This window comes from Micropterus dolomieu, linkage group LG05 (assembly GCF_021292245.1).
Source record: "Micropterus dolomieu isolate WLL.071019.BEF.003 ecotype Adirondacks linkage group LG05, ASM2129224v1, whole genome shotgun sequence".
Classification (NCBI taxonomy): Eukaryota; Metazoa; Chordata; class Actinopteri; order Centrarchiformes; family Centrarchidae; genus Micropterus; species Micropterus dolomieu.
In genome coordinates this window covers 19102091-19116817 of record NC_060154.1, presented here as the reverse complement: position 1 = coordinate 19116817, position 14727 = coordinate 19102091, and the positions used below count along the sequence as shown (strand labels likewise).

The window sequence follows — 14727 nt, the reverse complement described above, 5'->3', positions numbered from 1 at the left end:
AGAACAAAAAACAAAGCAAAAAAGCACTCTTTTAACAACAAGAACATGTAAATTCATGACTTTGACTCATGAAACTAGTTTTTGGACTCTAGTTCAGTTAAGGGTAGATGACTTTATCTTGAGTAAATGAATTTAAAGAGTACCATGCCGATACTCCAACTATCAAACTCATAATAATGGCACAACAGAAAAACAACAAAACACCCGGATCAAATCGATTTCGTCTTTTTTATTCCAGGCATTCTTCTTCCTTGTCAAAATATGCTGCCTACATTACCCACAATGCAACTCCACCAACGACAGTTTGGTCGGAAATTCAAGTGAGTTATGCTAGTAGCGGCTAATGTAGCCTTAAAGGCTCAAGCAGGGATGAGGAGCGACCTACAGAAGTCTGGTACCATCACCTCATTCTAACTCCATCACCGTCACCTTTAATTTCCATTTTAAACTTGTAGTCTTCAGCCCCAACCGACACTGGAGCCACAGAATGCTTTATACAACATTATTCAAATATGCAATAGTACTTCCAACGACCTGGGTTCCCCTTTAAATCATGTTAGCTAATTAGGTTGCATCTTAAATTTCTTCAAAATGTTACCTGCATACATATTACTCATTTATCTCGTTTAACAGTAAAAAAGACAAAAACAGTCAAAAATATGCTCTATTAGGACTGTGTAGGTGTGTTTTAATCAGATTTGACTGACAGTGACCAACCAACAAACCGGCAACTCCGCCCACCAAACCAGCGAGAATATCGGAGATAATTAAAAATAAATAAATAAATCTCGTGAAAAAAACAAAACTGTTCTAACTTCTGCAGCAAATGGTATATTCTTATAGGATCACACTACTTATAGCGAGAAGCATTATTATAGTTTGAGAAAATAAGTTTTCAGGGTCTTTAACTGCTTCAATAATTTAGTCTAGAACTATTTATGAAGTCTTGATTCATTATCTCATTAACACATCACACAATATTTTCACCCCGACACCTGATGATACACACCTTGTTCTGTTCATATTTGAACGGGATCTTGAGGTTCTCAGTTGCACGGATCATGGCCTGCATTGAAGTGAAGATGTTCTGGTAGACCAGTTTGGTGAAGCCCTTCTTATCTTCATCTGTGTAGCCTGACCCATGGATTATTCTCATCTGCTTGATAAAGGTGCTCTTGCCGCTCTCTCCAGTACCTGAGAGGAAGACAAGAAGAGACAGGAGGTTAGCCGACAACTGAACAAGGGTCATAAATGGATACATGGAAAAGGTGTAAAAGGTACGACAGTTTTCTTCCCACCCTTGACATGCCCCAGGAACAAAATAGAAAGTTATAGTATCCTACAGTGCTGAAAACTAAACTAGAAAACAATTGTTTGAAAAATGCTTCAAACCCACAATACCCAAAGACAAGCTGTAATCCAGCCACCCTTGTCTAACAAGTTTAATTAAAAGTACAATTGACAGTATCATGTAGTAGGTCCTTCACAATAATGTAATCTGAAAGAGCAAAAAAAACAAAAACATAAAGTAAAAAAAGACCTGTGGATGCCAAACTGTTCTCAACAGAGTCAACAAAGCATAACTAACTTGGTAAAATTGTAGCCTTTCAGTATAACTCATATTTCTGCAGCAACACAGGCAGGTCTTTACAACTGCCTGACCTTGTCTGCCCAAATACACCCTGACGCTGATACATATGGCTGTGGAGGAATCTGCACTATCATGTCCCCAGGCATGGGTCCAGACCTCAATGCAAACTCAGTGTTTTACCAATACAGGATGTTTAGCTGAACTGGTCATTTTTCCACTTGGTGTCAGCTCCTAGTTCCCTTAAGACCTTTTTGTTAAAAGACCTTTTTATTCCATAAAAAGAGTAAAATCTTCCTATCTGTGTTTTGAAACACGAGGCAAAAAAAATGCATCAATGTATCCTTAAGTTACTAATTGCTGTATGACTCTAGATAAGAATTTAAACAAAGTCTAAAATATATATGGACAGATGTTTCTGGGTCCAATTATGGTCAAGCCATTGCCTCTGGTCATCTTGGTTCTAGTGTCCTGAGATGTGCAATGTAACGATGCAGTGTAATCATTGTTCTTTGGCAGTGGTTACCACATAGTCAACGGACTGTCTGAGTAAGTGGAGCAGCCCAGAGTAACCACATGAGGGCTGCATGGCTCACCTCAGCTCAACAAAGAGCTGGGTAAACAGAGTTCACTCCTCCAATTTTGTATCGCAGCGGCCATGCACACACAATCAGAAACACACAGAAAGTGTAACCTAGTCAGAGAGAAGGAAACCTGCTTGCACATGCAGAGATAAAAAACACACAGAACATCTCAAATCCCTCTCACACAGAAACACCAACTTCTCTTCAGCTTCCACTGCAGGTTCTATTCTTTATATGGACATATTAAGTGAGCAAACTACCACTCTAGGCTTACGAGACGCCAGAGTCAATATGAAAGCCTCAGAAGTTTGTATACTGTGGTCATCAAGCAAAGAGGAACATTCAAAAGACAAGGCAGGTAGTGGTCTAACCCAAACTCAACCTCTAGTTTCACTAAGCAGCTCTCTCTGCAGAGCAATCCTCCTCTCTTCCACCCCCATTCCACAGTCTATTTTCTTCCTCTACAACTTTGCCCGAGCACTCCACCACTCATCTCTCCACCTCACTTCTCCCAACATTCAAGTCTGAGTCACTGTAGTTTCAGCTACATGTATACTCTCTGGTATCTACCTTTCACTCTTGTTTTTGTTCTATTGATTGCAACCAGTGCTGCAACTGACAATTATTTTCATTATGGATTAATTGAATTAACTCAAATTGCTGAAAGCTTGTTGTTTGAAAAGTCACAAAAAACAGAGCATATTTAATTTACATAGGACAAGCTGTAACCTGTGATGTTTGCTATTTTTTAATGGACAGTTGCACAAGACAGCATAGCTATAAATGCCAAGTGAGGTAAAAATGGCCTGCTTGTGCTTCTTTTTTCCACTCCTGAAAAAATATTTAGCAGAGCATCAATATATTGCTCCCAAAGGAGGCCAAAAGAGTGCAGTCTGAAAATTCAGTGTCATTTTTGAACATATTTCATGCAAATGATCAGGCCATTTATACAAAAGTGCTCATGACTTTCTGTGTCCGCATAGCTGTGACTGTCCTCACAGCGTTAATTTGATCTTACACCGTGTCTACTAAGGTTGGCCGATGTCTACAATGAAACATTGGGATAGACGATATCATCGTGCGCACGCACGCGGGGGGACAGCAGTCGTCTTATGTGCATGTGTTCTCGCACAGACTCACTCAGTAAAAAATACGGTAGACTATTAACTTACGTTACAAGTCGCGGTGTATATTTTAAGCACGGACCAGGTAAAGCAGCGGTGAACACACGGGGTGCAGATGTTGGTTTCAGTTGTTTGATAGGTTGCGTCATTAATAAGCAGACGTGCGGCTCACCTGCTGCCATGATAAAGGGTTCGCGGGTGGAAATATACAGAAAAAAGACGAGTTCTCAGTCTTATAAGCGACTTTATAAAACATACTGCTGATGGAGAAAATGGAGCAGTGGGCGGAGAGAGAGGCGGCGCAAGCCGGGGTGTTTACCTGATGTGTAGGTGTGTGTCAAGTTGTCAGAGTGTGGGGAGAAGAGAATTCCCAGGCAGGTGCAAAGCATACTTAAAAACAATAAGAATGTCTATGGTCATGAAAACCTGCTTTCACTGGGTGGTATAATGTGACGGTGGGGGTTTTACAATCACGATGCAGCTGTGACACCAAAATGTGTGACCTATCAGATTCTGTGACCCAAATGGGAAGTTAAGCACCAGAGGCTTTGTTGACGATGTGAAGCGGCTACAGTTTGGTTGGGTTTAGGTACTAAAAGTACTTGGTTATGGTTAGGAAAACATCGTTGTTTGGGTTTTGGTCACAGAATCTGATAGGTCACAGATTTTGGTGTTACAGCGGCACTGAGAGCCCAAGACACAATCACTGCAGAAATACAATCCTGGTCGCTTCAGCCCAGTACTGAAGCTCATCATTTGCAGGTGAAACAGGACTAATAATCTATAGTCATGCTAGCAGGTTTTTGTAGTATTTGTATATATAGATAGATATTTAGCAGGCATAATGTTTACCACGTTGACAATCTTAGTTTAGCATGTTAGCTTGCTAACACTTGCTAATTAGCGCCAAACAAAGTCCAGCTCAGGCTCTTAGGAATGTTTTGCAGGTATTTAATCGAAAACAAAATGTATTGGACAAATTAAAATAGCTGAGTTGCTGAGTCATTTCACTCAAAGCCACACATATCAAGCTCGTGGTGATGCTAGAGGAGAAGTCAGGGGAAAATATAGTTCTGTGCAACCAAACAATGATAATTATCGCAATATAATTTTTCTCAATAACATTATAACAAATGTTCGTTCATGTTTGTTTTAATTAATTTGAATCACGAACAAATCACCACTTAATTTTTCTATAAATATATTTATTTTGTTGAGGAAAAGAGACTGAAAAAAGTTTACACGTAATTTTACTCATTCATGTTTGTTAAAAAAAATAAAATAAAAAAAAAGATTCTATCAAATTGTTTTGAGTGTTCTACCTCAGATCTATTAAGTGATTCGACTATTTGGCAAGTGTTTGTCGTGGTCTGACCATAAAGAACAGTTTAAAACAACAATTAACCATCAGGTTTCTTCTCCTTCTCAGCTTTCACTCAGGAGCAAAAATCTGCCATTCAGCTTGAAAGAAATATTATCGTGAATCACGATAAATGTCAAATCATTATTTCTGATAATGAAATAATTGTCACGATTCGTGACAATTATCAAAATCAAGTAATGTGAATTTTTTAATCGTGACAATCCATCCAGTTGTATAAGATATTTCTGGGCTCAAGTATTAGAACGACCAAAAGCGTGGCCAAAGAATGGATGTCACACTATTTATTTGAAGGGCACATCGCAAATCAGCAATAACAATCTGTAAAAGAAAAAACACCATTGACACTGATAATGTTTGTAGCCACATTGTCTAAGCAGAACTATAGTGGCTGATAAGATAATGCAATGTGCTTTGTGTTATAAAGTACAGCTGGTATTCCCGAGGCAAATCTGAAATGTCTTCAAAGGATGCCGAGAGTCCACTTTGACTGTTGCTGACTGAGGAGCACAGTTGAGTTTACAGCGAGGGAGTGCCCCGAGTGCTGCCTGCAGTCTATCCAGATTTTCACTGTGGAAAGCAGGTCAGGAAACATCGGAGTTTCCCCTTCAGACAGAGTACATAAATAGCAATTGTCAAGACACAGCACTAGAGAGTTCACTTTCTCATTGACTAAAGAGCTGAACAGAGGGAGGGGGTGTTATTTGGGATGAGAGGGAGTAAGAAAAGAAAAATAGTGAGGGTATTTAGAGGCAAATTTAAAACAGACGAGCAGAGAAATGAAGGGAAAGGACAGGGGAGAGATATCAGCTTTGTTGGTTAACTGAGTGTGGGTGTTTATTCATGTATATTCGAATTTTCCAAACACACACACACACACACACACACACACACCGAGAGGAGAGGGGCATGTCTTGCAGGCATGATCAGCTTAATTCAACAGATCCCATTGTTCTCCTGCCTAACTGGAAAACCCAGCAGAAGCATTTCTCACGGAAAAGCTACTGTACATCCACTGGAGCTGCTCCTGAGGGGTAATGCTAGTTCCCATGGTAACGCCTGTGCGGGACTCATAAATACAAGGCAGAAAACACCAGCTGATAGGCTTCAGTACATCTCCACAGAGACCAGTCAAACGTGCAACTTTAGCATTTCCCAAAACGTCGTCAGCCAGTTCTCTATGGGAATTAAAAAGTTAGGAAAGCAAATACCGGACATATAGATTTGATTCTTATAAGCATCTTTTTCTCATCTCAGGTACATACAAAATACACAAACAAGCACTATACATAACAATGTAGTGGCGTATAAAGACCTTACATAATGAACCATTATGATTTTATTACCTTAGAATGAGCCATTTCTACACCAGCATATGGCCCAACAATGATAAAAAAACAAAACATTTTGTAGGTATTCTTGAATTTTTTTTTTTGTTTGACAGTTTCTGAAAAACAATTTCAAAATGTTGATGTTTATTAATTTAGCGTCCAATGAAAAGCTTTCTGATTTATATGACACCACTGGAGTGTAGTGTTTCTGATTTTGGTGAAACTGGATCATCTTTGATGGAGAACAATATTTTCTGGTTCTCCCTCTGATCTCCCCCGGCTGCCCTGCCTCATCTCTGATTTATGAAGTTCGCTGACTAACAGATAGCTTTACTTGTTGCTAAAATAAAAGCTAACTTCTACTAGCTGTTGTTAGTTAGCTCAGTTAGCTGTCATATTAGCCGGCTCTGCCTGGACTGGGAGCTTGGAGCACTGGGGGAGTGTTACTGTTTACCGTTACACTTCTAATATTACACGAGCCATGGAGATTTTCAGGCCAGGGGCGGGGGACCCAGCAGGGAGTGATGGCGGGTAGCTGCACTGGAATGGGCGCCGGAGCCGACGAGCAGGCAATGAAACTGCATTCAGCAGCCTCCCAGTGAACGCAGCCTGAACAGGACCAAACAGCCTCAAAGACCAACAGGGAATACAATACCGAGGTGATTTACAGAGCTTCAGGATGGACAGATATCTTTACCTTTTGCTAAACCGATGCTACTAACTGTATCTGTTTGCATCTGTAGCTAGTTAGCTCGGTTAACATTAAGTTAGCCGGGCTGCTAGTGATCCTATTAACTGGATCTGGCCCGGGGTTCCAAGAGCCAAACCCGGCAAAAAAAACCCCACCTCGGTAGTATGTATACCTTCTCGTCAAACTGGCCTCTGTTGGTCTTGGAAGATATGTTTGGTCCCAGCTGCCGTGCTCACTCGGCAGGAGCTGGAACCAGTCTGCACAGAGTCTGCATGACGGGGTGCGGACGTAATGCACATTCAGCGCTACCGGCTACTGCAAACGTCAATCAATATTTGTGACAAGTCCCTCCTTAGGTTTGTGTTTCAACAGGAAACACGTACAAATACGGAGGCAAATAGCACTCCGGTTTCTGTTTCATGGGAACAATATATAACATGTTCAGTAGTGATTAAATTAGTTAGGTATTCAGTTGCTTATAATATTACAATCCTTATGGCCCTTATTTGCTTCCATAAAAAGTACTAAAAACTAGGGCTGAACAATTTGGGGGGGGGGGGGGGGGGGGGGGGGATTGCGATTTTTCTGCCAGATATTGTGATTACAATTCGATTTGTGATTTTTTTTAATTGAAGTTTTGCTAAAGTACAATATTCACTGCCAATCTATTTTTGACAGAACCCACGTCAGGCAGCACAGAGCAGATGAACCAGGCAGGAAGTCTGACACAGAACGGCATTTAGAATCCAGTCGATTTTCAAAATGAAACACCCTTTGCAGACTCCCGATCGTACAACAACAATAACCACAGTTAAAACAGACAAAAAAAAAAGAAATTTAACTACGTAACCTACGTAACCATGGCAGAAGCACACAAATCAAGGACAACTGAACAAGTCAGCAAAATCTGAACAAGTCAGCAAAATCAGACAGGCAAAACGCTCTTATTCTGAAATGCTCCGTGTGGATATGTAACGTTAGCCTGTAGAGAACGAAACGGGCTCACAGAGAGCTGTTATCTGGAGTTGAAGTACACAAAATGACAAATTAACAACACGTTAACAACATGTAGGCTAAACGTTCTGCTGCTGAAACACTTCAGTGTGAGTTGATGCCAGACAAAACCGTGGCACAGCCGCTGCCTGTGTTAGTTCGGCTGGCGCCACAGCCTACGTTTTCCACTAGTGTCGTTTGTTGTTGTAAAATGTACACGCCCTGTGCCCGCTCTGATTGGGGAGTAGGACCGTAAAAGGAGGGGCATGGAGCTTGTGATTGGCGAGCAGATCTGTCACACAAGGAAGACAACCGAATGAATTTGTAACTGCATGACTATTTAAAAAGTGTCAGATGTGCAGTATAATTAACCTACAATTTAATCGCAGTCTTCACAATTAGCTAATCACGGTCTTTCAAATCGCAATTTCGATTTTAAAAAAATCGTTCAGTCCAACTAAAAACCTAAAATAAAAGCATTTTACATGATTATATAGATTTATATACACACACTTGCCAATTTATCAGGTACATCTATCTAAAAACTAGGTATTTGAGTACACCCTTATACGTTTTGTGTATGACATGTACTGTATGTAGGCAAAATTTAAATATTCCACAATCATCTTCACTAGAAATGCACAGTACAATATCTTAATAATTATGTACAAACTAAAAACAAACGACTGTACAGCTTACTTAAAAGGTCATTTCCGCTTTAAACAAGTCTAGTATTGCATTTCCATAAAGTTGGGAAATAAAGAGTTCAAAGCAGCCCCTCTGCTGCTCCAAGATATCCATGAAAAACAAAAAAAACCCTGAAGATGTGGTGTGGAGTAAAAACACAAACTACTATCTAATGTCTAACACTGACGCACATTTTTAGGTTTCTAAAAGGTTTCTCCAAAGTAAAAAAAATAGTTATGTAATACTGAATTAAGTCAACATTGTACACCATGTCTCCATTTAAAGTCTGTTAATAAAAAATAAAAGGTGCTCCCATATCATCACATATCATTATTAAAACTACTATAGGTGAAATGATTGGTTGATTAACAGAAAAATATTTGCAACCTTCATAGTCAATTAATTGTTTCAAATAATTTTTCAAGCAAAAAAAGCTAAATATTCCCAGATGCAGCTTCTCATCTGTCAACATTTTTGCTGCTTTGGGTTTATGGCTGTTGCTCAAGGAAGACATTTGAGCGTGTCAGCTTGGGCTTTCGAATATTGTGATGGAGAATTTTTCTGTCGTGTGACCTTTTATAGGCATAACAATTATAATAATCAATGATTAAAAAAAAATCTTTACTTGCAGCTCTAAAACCAACCAGCGATATAATATAAAGTTGTGGTGGTGTGATAAATACAAATAAAACCAAATATATTAAAAGTAGCCAAAAGTCATGTTGTACAAAATCCACAACTTTTTATATGCAAAGCTTATACATTAGAAGCTTCAAAAAATTTGGGTGTAGAGACCCGTACAGACTTACCGGAGACAATTGAGCAATTTTGAAATCCCCAACACAGCAAAGCCTGAGAGGGCAGGATGAAGAGAAGCCCAATAAGCACACAGCCGTGACCATTAACTGAGGCAGAACCAGGTCACCCTGTCCGCATCGTGCAACGACCAGGGTATTAATCATTCCGGTTCTCAATAACCATTAACTCACAAAGAACAGGGAAAAATAGTTGAAACGGATCCATTTCATTGGGTCGGGCCAGCTGGAGGCCACGACAGACATTTCAGAAATGGTTTACATGATGAGCAATAACTTTAGGCAGAGTTTGGCATCCACATTGAAAGGGAAAGAACAAAAGAGATTCAAGGAGACAAGCGGCAAAGGGAGGGGGTGAAAAGTGTGACAGAGTGGAAGAGAAGGGCACTCTAGGTAAATTATTCCTTAAAACTTCCCCAAGCACATCAAACAGGAAGCTATGTCCACTTCAGCTCCGTGTTGGGTACAAGCTTGGTAATGGCCTGTCTGACTGTACAGGAGCTGAATGATTTTCTACTAGAGCAGCAACAGTTAACTTATTTTTTTGTCAACCATTAAATTAAGCGCCAACTATTTTGATAAGCAATTAATCCAAATTCTGATTCCAGCTTCTTAAAGGTAAAAACTGTGTGGTTTCTTTACTCTGTGACAGTACCCTGAATTTATTTGGGCTGTGGACAAAACAAGATTTGAGGACGTCATTGTGGGCTTTGGGAAACGCCGATCGACATTTTCCACCATTTTATGTACCAAACAACTAATCGATTAAAATCAAGAAAATAATTGAGAGTTTCATCGACAATGAAAATAGTCTTTATTCGCAGCCCTGCCGTCTTTTCACCCAGAGGGAGTTCTCCAGGAAGATTTTAGTAACTTAACCTGCATAATAGGAGCATAATTCTGGGTTCAGTTCCTCGGTTCCTTGGCTAACCTTGGCATTCTGAGCATAGTGATTCGACAAAGTTTCACAACTTGTTTGTTGCATTTATTCAGAAAGCAAGCAAGCAAAATATCAATATTATGAAGTGGAATGTAACAAAAGACATTTACTGTACTTAAGTACAATTTTGACGTACTTGTACTTTACTTATTTCCATTTTTTGTTATGGTATACTTCTAACCCACAATATTTCAAGGGAACACATTGTACTATTCATTCCACTGACTTTCTATGACAGCTGTAGTTACTAGTTAATTTGCAGATTAAGATCTTACACACTAAACCTACAATCAGCTTATAAAATGACCTTATATGATGTACGGTCATACCGTCTAAAGTAGTTAAAAATGGCTCCACCTTGACCAGCTGTGTCTTAGGTTGTAATGAAACTGAAATAATAAAAACACATTATAAAATATAACACTGACAGAGGGCATTCTGCTTAATGAGTACCTTTACCTTTATTACTATAAATTCATTTGGCGGTTAATATTTTTTTATTTGATTGTGACTTGACTGAATGACTTAAAAAAAGTGTTGGTGAAAAGGGAACAGAAACATACAAATGCTGAATTAAACAGAAAGCATCTTGGTTCAGTGACAAGCTCAACAACGAACAGCTTCAATGCTCCTCTGTGTAGACTCTCCAAGTATCTGGAACTATATCTGAACACAATTTTTCCCAAACAAATTCCCACATTTTTTATTTTGTTGGCGCGGTCTAGCACATGAGTCAAAAATCTCCCAAGAGTGTTCAAATTGGTTGAGATGACGTGACTGCAAAGGCCACGACATGTGATTCACATCATTTTCCTACTCAAACCATTCAGTTTCTCCTTGAGTACCTACAGTATATGTAAGTATTATTTATGTTTCTCCGCTCATTCATTAAGCTTTTTCCCTTAACTTGTCACCCGTCAGTAGGGCTGGACGATATGGCCAAAATTTTTATCATGATAAAGATTTTCATATCTTTTGATAATTATCACGATAAGTATCAAATCGTTATTTCTTTTGAGTTTAAATGCTGATTTTTGCTCCTGAGTGGAAGTTGAAGAAACCTGATGGTTAATTGTGGTTTAAACTCTAGATGCTAAACAGTGGATAACTTCACAAATCTGAGCTAGAACATGATTATGATAAAATCTTTGTCAACAAATATGCACGAGTCAAATTAAGTAAAAGCTTTTTCGGTCCCTTTTCCCCCACAAAATAAATATTTTAAAAAAAAGTCCTAATTTGTGTATAATTCAAGTGAATAAAGTCAAATATTTATTTAACATTTGTTGTATTGTTATTGAAAAAAAATTATATTGCGATAATTATTGTTTTATTGTCAAGCCCTACCTGTCAGTTTGATTTGTTTAATTCAATGTAATTACACAAGCAGAAAAATAGGGTGGAAAAAAAAAATTCAGCAGGTTCTTGCTTAAAAGGTGTTTCGTCTTTGTAGTATTTTCAAGAATCCTTTCCGTGGCTTAATTTAAACATCACATTTTCATAACAGTGAGTTACAAAACACTACATAAAGTCATTGATTAATCCACTGTGTCTAATTTGCCTAATCTTTATGGTTCTTGAGATGTGGTAGAAATACAAATGCACTTAAGGAACTTTTATATTCCTGGGATACTTAGTTTCTGAAACTACATCATCGAAAGTGTGACTGACTGACTCAGCCTCTGCAGACTAAAAACAGTATCTGCATGGACAGGCTGGCTGACAGGCAGTGCCACTATAATACTTGAACGCTACAGTTCACAGCTGCTCTGGATACAATAACTTCTGCATGCTTGAGAAGAGGGTGTCTGTGTTTGTGTGAGGGAGAGATAAAAATTGTTTTTTATATTCTTTTCCCATACCACTGTTCCCTGTCATGAGATGAAACCCCTCCCCTGGATTCTTGAAAATACCACAAAGGCAAAACAACAGTTTTAGTGTCACCACTTAAATAAAGTGGGTGGATGTCATACAAGTAACATCTTTACAATATACTACTTTCAAATACAACAGCCTTGAAATTAAGGCTGCTGCTGTAATATACTGTATTATACTGTCAGGAGTTTCCTGTAGTGCATTACACTGTAAGCTGCTCAGTAATTTTGTTCCATTTGTGAATGCCTTGCTATATCCTAATGAAATCCAATGCAACAACACTAAAAAAGTGATCATAAATGCTTTATTATTATTATTGTCTTGCAGGCCTCTCTCCTTTATAGCTGTTAATTTCTCAAGCTGAGAAATTTGTTGCTTGTTTACAATATTTTGCAGCATGTGAGTTACAGGAGCAGAATAACACACCAGAGCTCTGGTACATACCTTTGGCCAATGTCCTCATTTTTGAGAAAAGAAAAAAAACTTAAATTGACTTTAAAATTTTAACACATCCACCCCTAAGTTCAAAACCAATCCAGTGGGCACCAGGCACCAACTAAACACCAGTCAGGCCAGCCCACTCATTCGACTAACCGCCCTCGTCATAACATTTACAGCTACATCTTCATCTTTTCACTCACTTCAAAGACACTCTGAGTGACGGTGGTGGGAGGGATGAGGACCTGAGTTTCGCCTGTGCGATGTTTGAAATGTGTCTGTATGTTTCAAATGCACTGTAAAAGTACATCTGGATATATGCTGAGAGAAAGAATGAGACGGAAACAGAGAGGGGAGGGCAGAAAGCACAGGATCTCTACTCTTAGACTTATGTTAATTTCATCCTTTTACTTATTTTGGTTCATTTAATCAAAACATGTGTTATACTGGAACGGCAGTATTTCCAACTGGAGGTTTCACAGTTTGCAATCCCTCAACTAATTGTGATCCATTTTTAACTTCCCTTGCTTCTTCCAAGACTTAGCTGGGAACTTGTCCACTGCAAGAGTGTAAACATACAATGCTTGGGCTGCATCCGTTTTTTCATACCTTCCTGACATTTTAGCAGGGTATACAGTACGGAGACCCTAAGTCCCTCCCCTTCCAGTGGACCAACATAGATAAAAAATATGTACGGTAGTCAGTGGCGAGAAACAAATGTTTTGATACAGATTGAATTTTGAATTAAACATATGTTTGAACATAGCTAAGTTATCTAGCTAGTAGCAACCAAGCAATGAACATTAGCTAGCATAACATGTTGGTGACGTGTATTGTGCAAGACGAGACATGTAGTTCATTGAATGGTTTTCACACAAAACCAAATGTTACTTTACGACAAACTGCGACTTTCTTGATGGACAAAACGAACATCATGTGTGTAATTCAGGGCACAGTTCAAAAGGGATTAGAATATAAGTTGTCTCACGCTTTTGACTACTACATATTTTTCCGAAATAAGTTCCCATGGGGCGAAAGCGGAAGTGTGGGACACTCTACATATTTATTATTAAAAAAACTACATAAAAGCTGAGTCACCTACATTGTTCTGTCTAAGATGCAATTAGCATACTTAGCAGGGCTGTACGAATGCCATTTTTTCCATCTTGTATTGAGCTTTAGAATGTAGCTTTGAATGTCTGCCGTCATATTATGATGCCATTTGGTTGAAGGCGATTGTGTCATTTTGCTAATTTAAAGAGCTGGTATTATGCTTTTTGACGTCACAATGAAAACGCGTCATAAAGCTTGCCAAGCGGCTAGCGGGGTCAGGCACGCCCTCAAACCGAGCTAGTCTGAGCGGAGGCCCTTTGGCTCGACTCGCCTTTGTTTGGTTTTCCATTGCAGAAATGTTGTACCTGTACCTGCTTCCAGGTAGTTTTTTTCGTATCACCTCACCTCCGTGAGGTTCCAAGCGAGCTGAGGGATACTAAAATGTAATGTGAAAACACCACAGATTGTTGATTGGTAAGACAGAATATTCACTATTCCCTGCATCATCATCATCGCCAGCAACAGAAAGTTTTATATTTTACAGTTTTCGTGTGGAATTTCATCACTAAATCCACTTCTGAGAAGTTTTGAGGTGAGAAATCTGCTCTGTATATTTCGAATATTGACAGTTTTACGAGAAGTGATGGCGGAACAAAAATGTGCTTGAATATTGTCGGAGTTGAGGAGCTCCGCAAGTGGCTGCGGGGAAAGCCTGCGCCAACCCGCGGGAGGAGCGTTTGAGGCCGGCCAGCCGCCCGCTCACAGAGCCCTCTACTCCCACCGTCACACAGACCGCTGCAGCAACAACGGCAGAGAAAAACACAGCTGGAAGGTTTTCATACCGCTTATCTGTCTTTACATTCTGAAGAATGTTGAAACGTTTTAACTTAAATAAAGAGAAAGCTGTGTGGATCGATGGTGTGTGTGTCGCAATGAACATTACGTCGCAGCAGTTGTGTGTGGCGTCGCTATGACGACCAGCTACATTGAGGGGTACCATCTCTGGGTACTATCTGCAATGGAAAACAGAGCACGACCAAACCGAGTCGAATAGAGTCAAGTCGAGTCGTTACCATTAACGACTGTCACCCCTCCAGGCGATGGCGATGCTTACATTGATTTCAGCTCTTAGTGTTTGTATGTGGGTGCTTTAATAGGAATGTGGATCTTTCAGATCAATTTGAGAAGTACCTATGATCTCGTTCCACATTTTATTGTGTCATGTAA

The 14727-nt window shown here is 39.4% G+C and overlaps 1 protein-coding gene across 2 annotated transcripts in view; it reads right to left on the bottom strand.

Moving 5' to 3' along the window:
• The window catches only part of LOC123971487 (guanine nucleotide-binding protein G(q) subunit alpha), a 51525-nt gene that overhangs the window by 16838 nt on the left and 19960 nt on the right, over positions 1-14727 (bottom strand). For both annotated transcript variants that reach the window (XM_046050351.1, XM_046050349.1), the window contains exon 2: positions 1010-1194. In XM_046050351.1, the coding sequence (XP_045906307.1) occupies positions 1010-1194 (185 nt within the window). The remainder of the gene's footprint in view (positions 1-1009; positions 1195-14727) is intronic.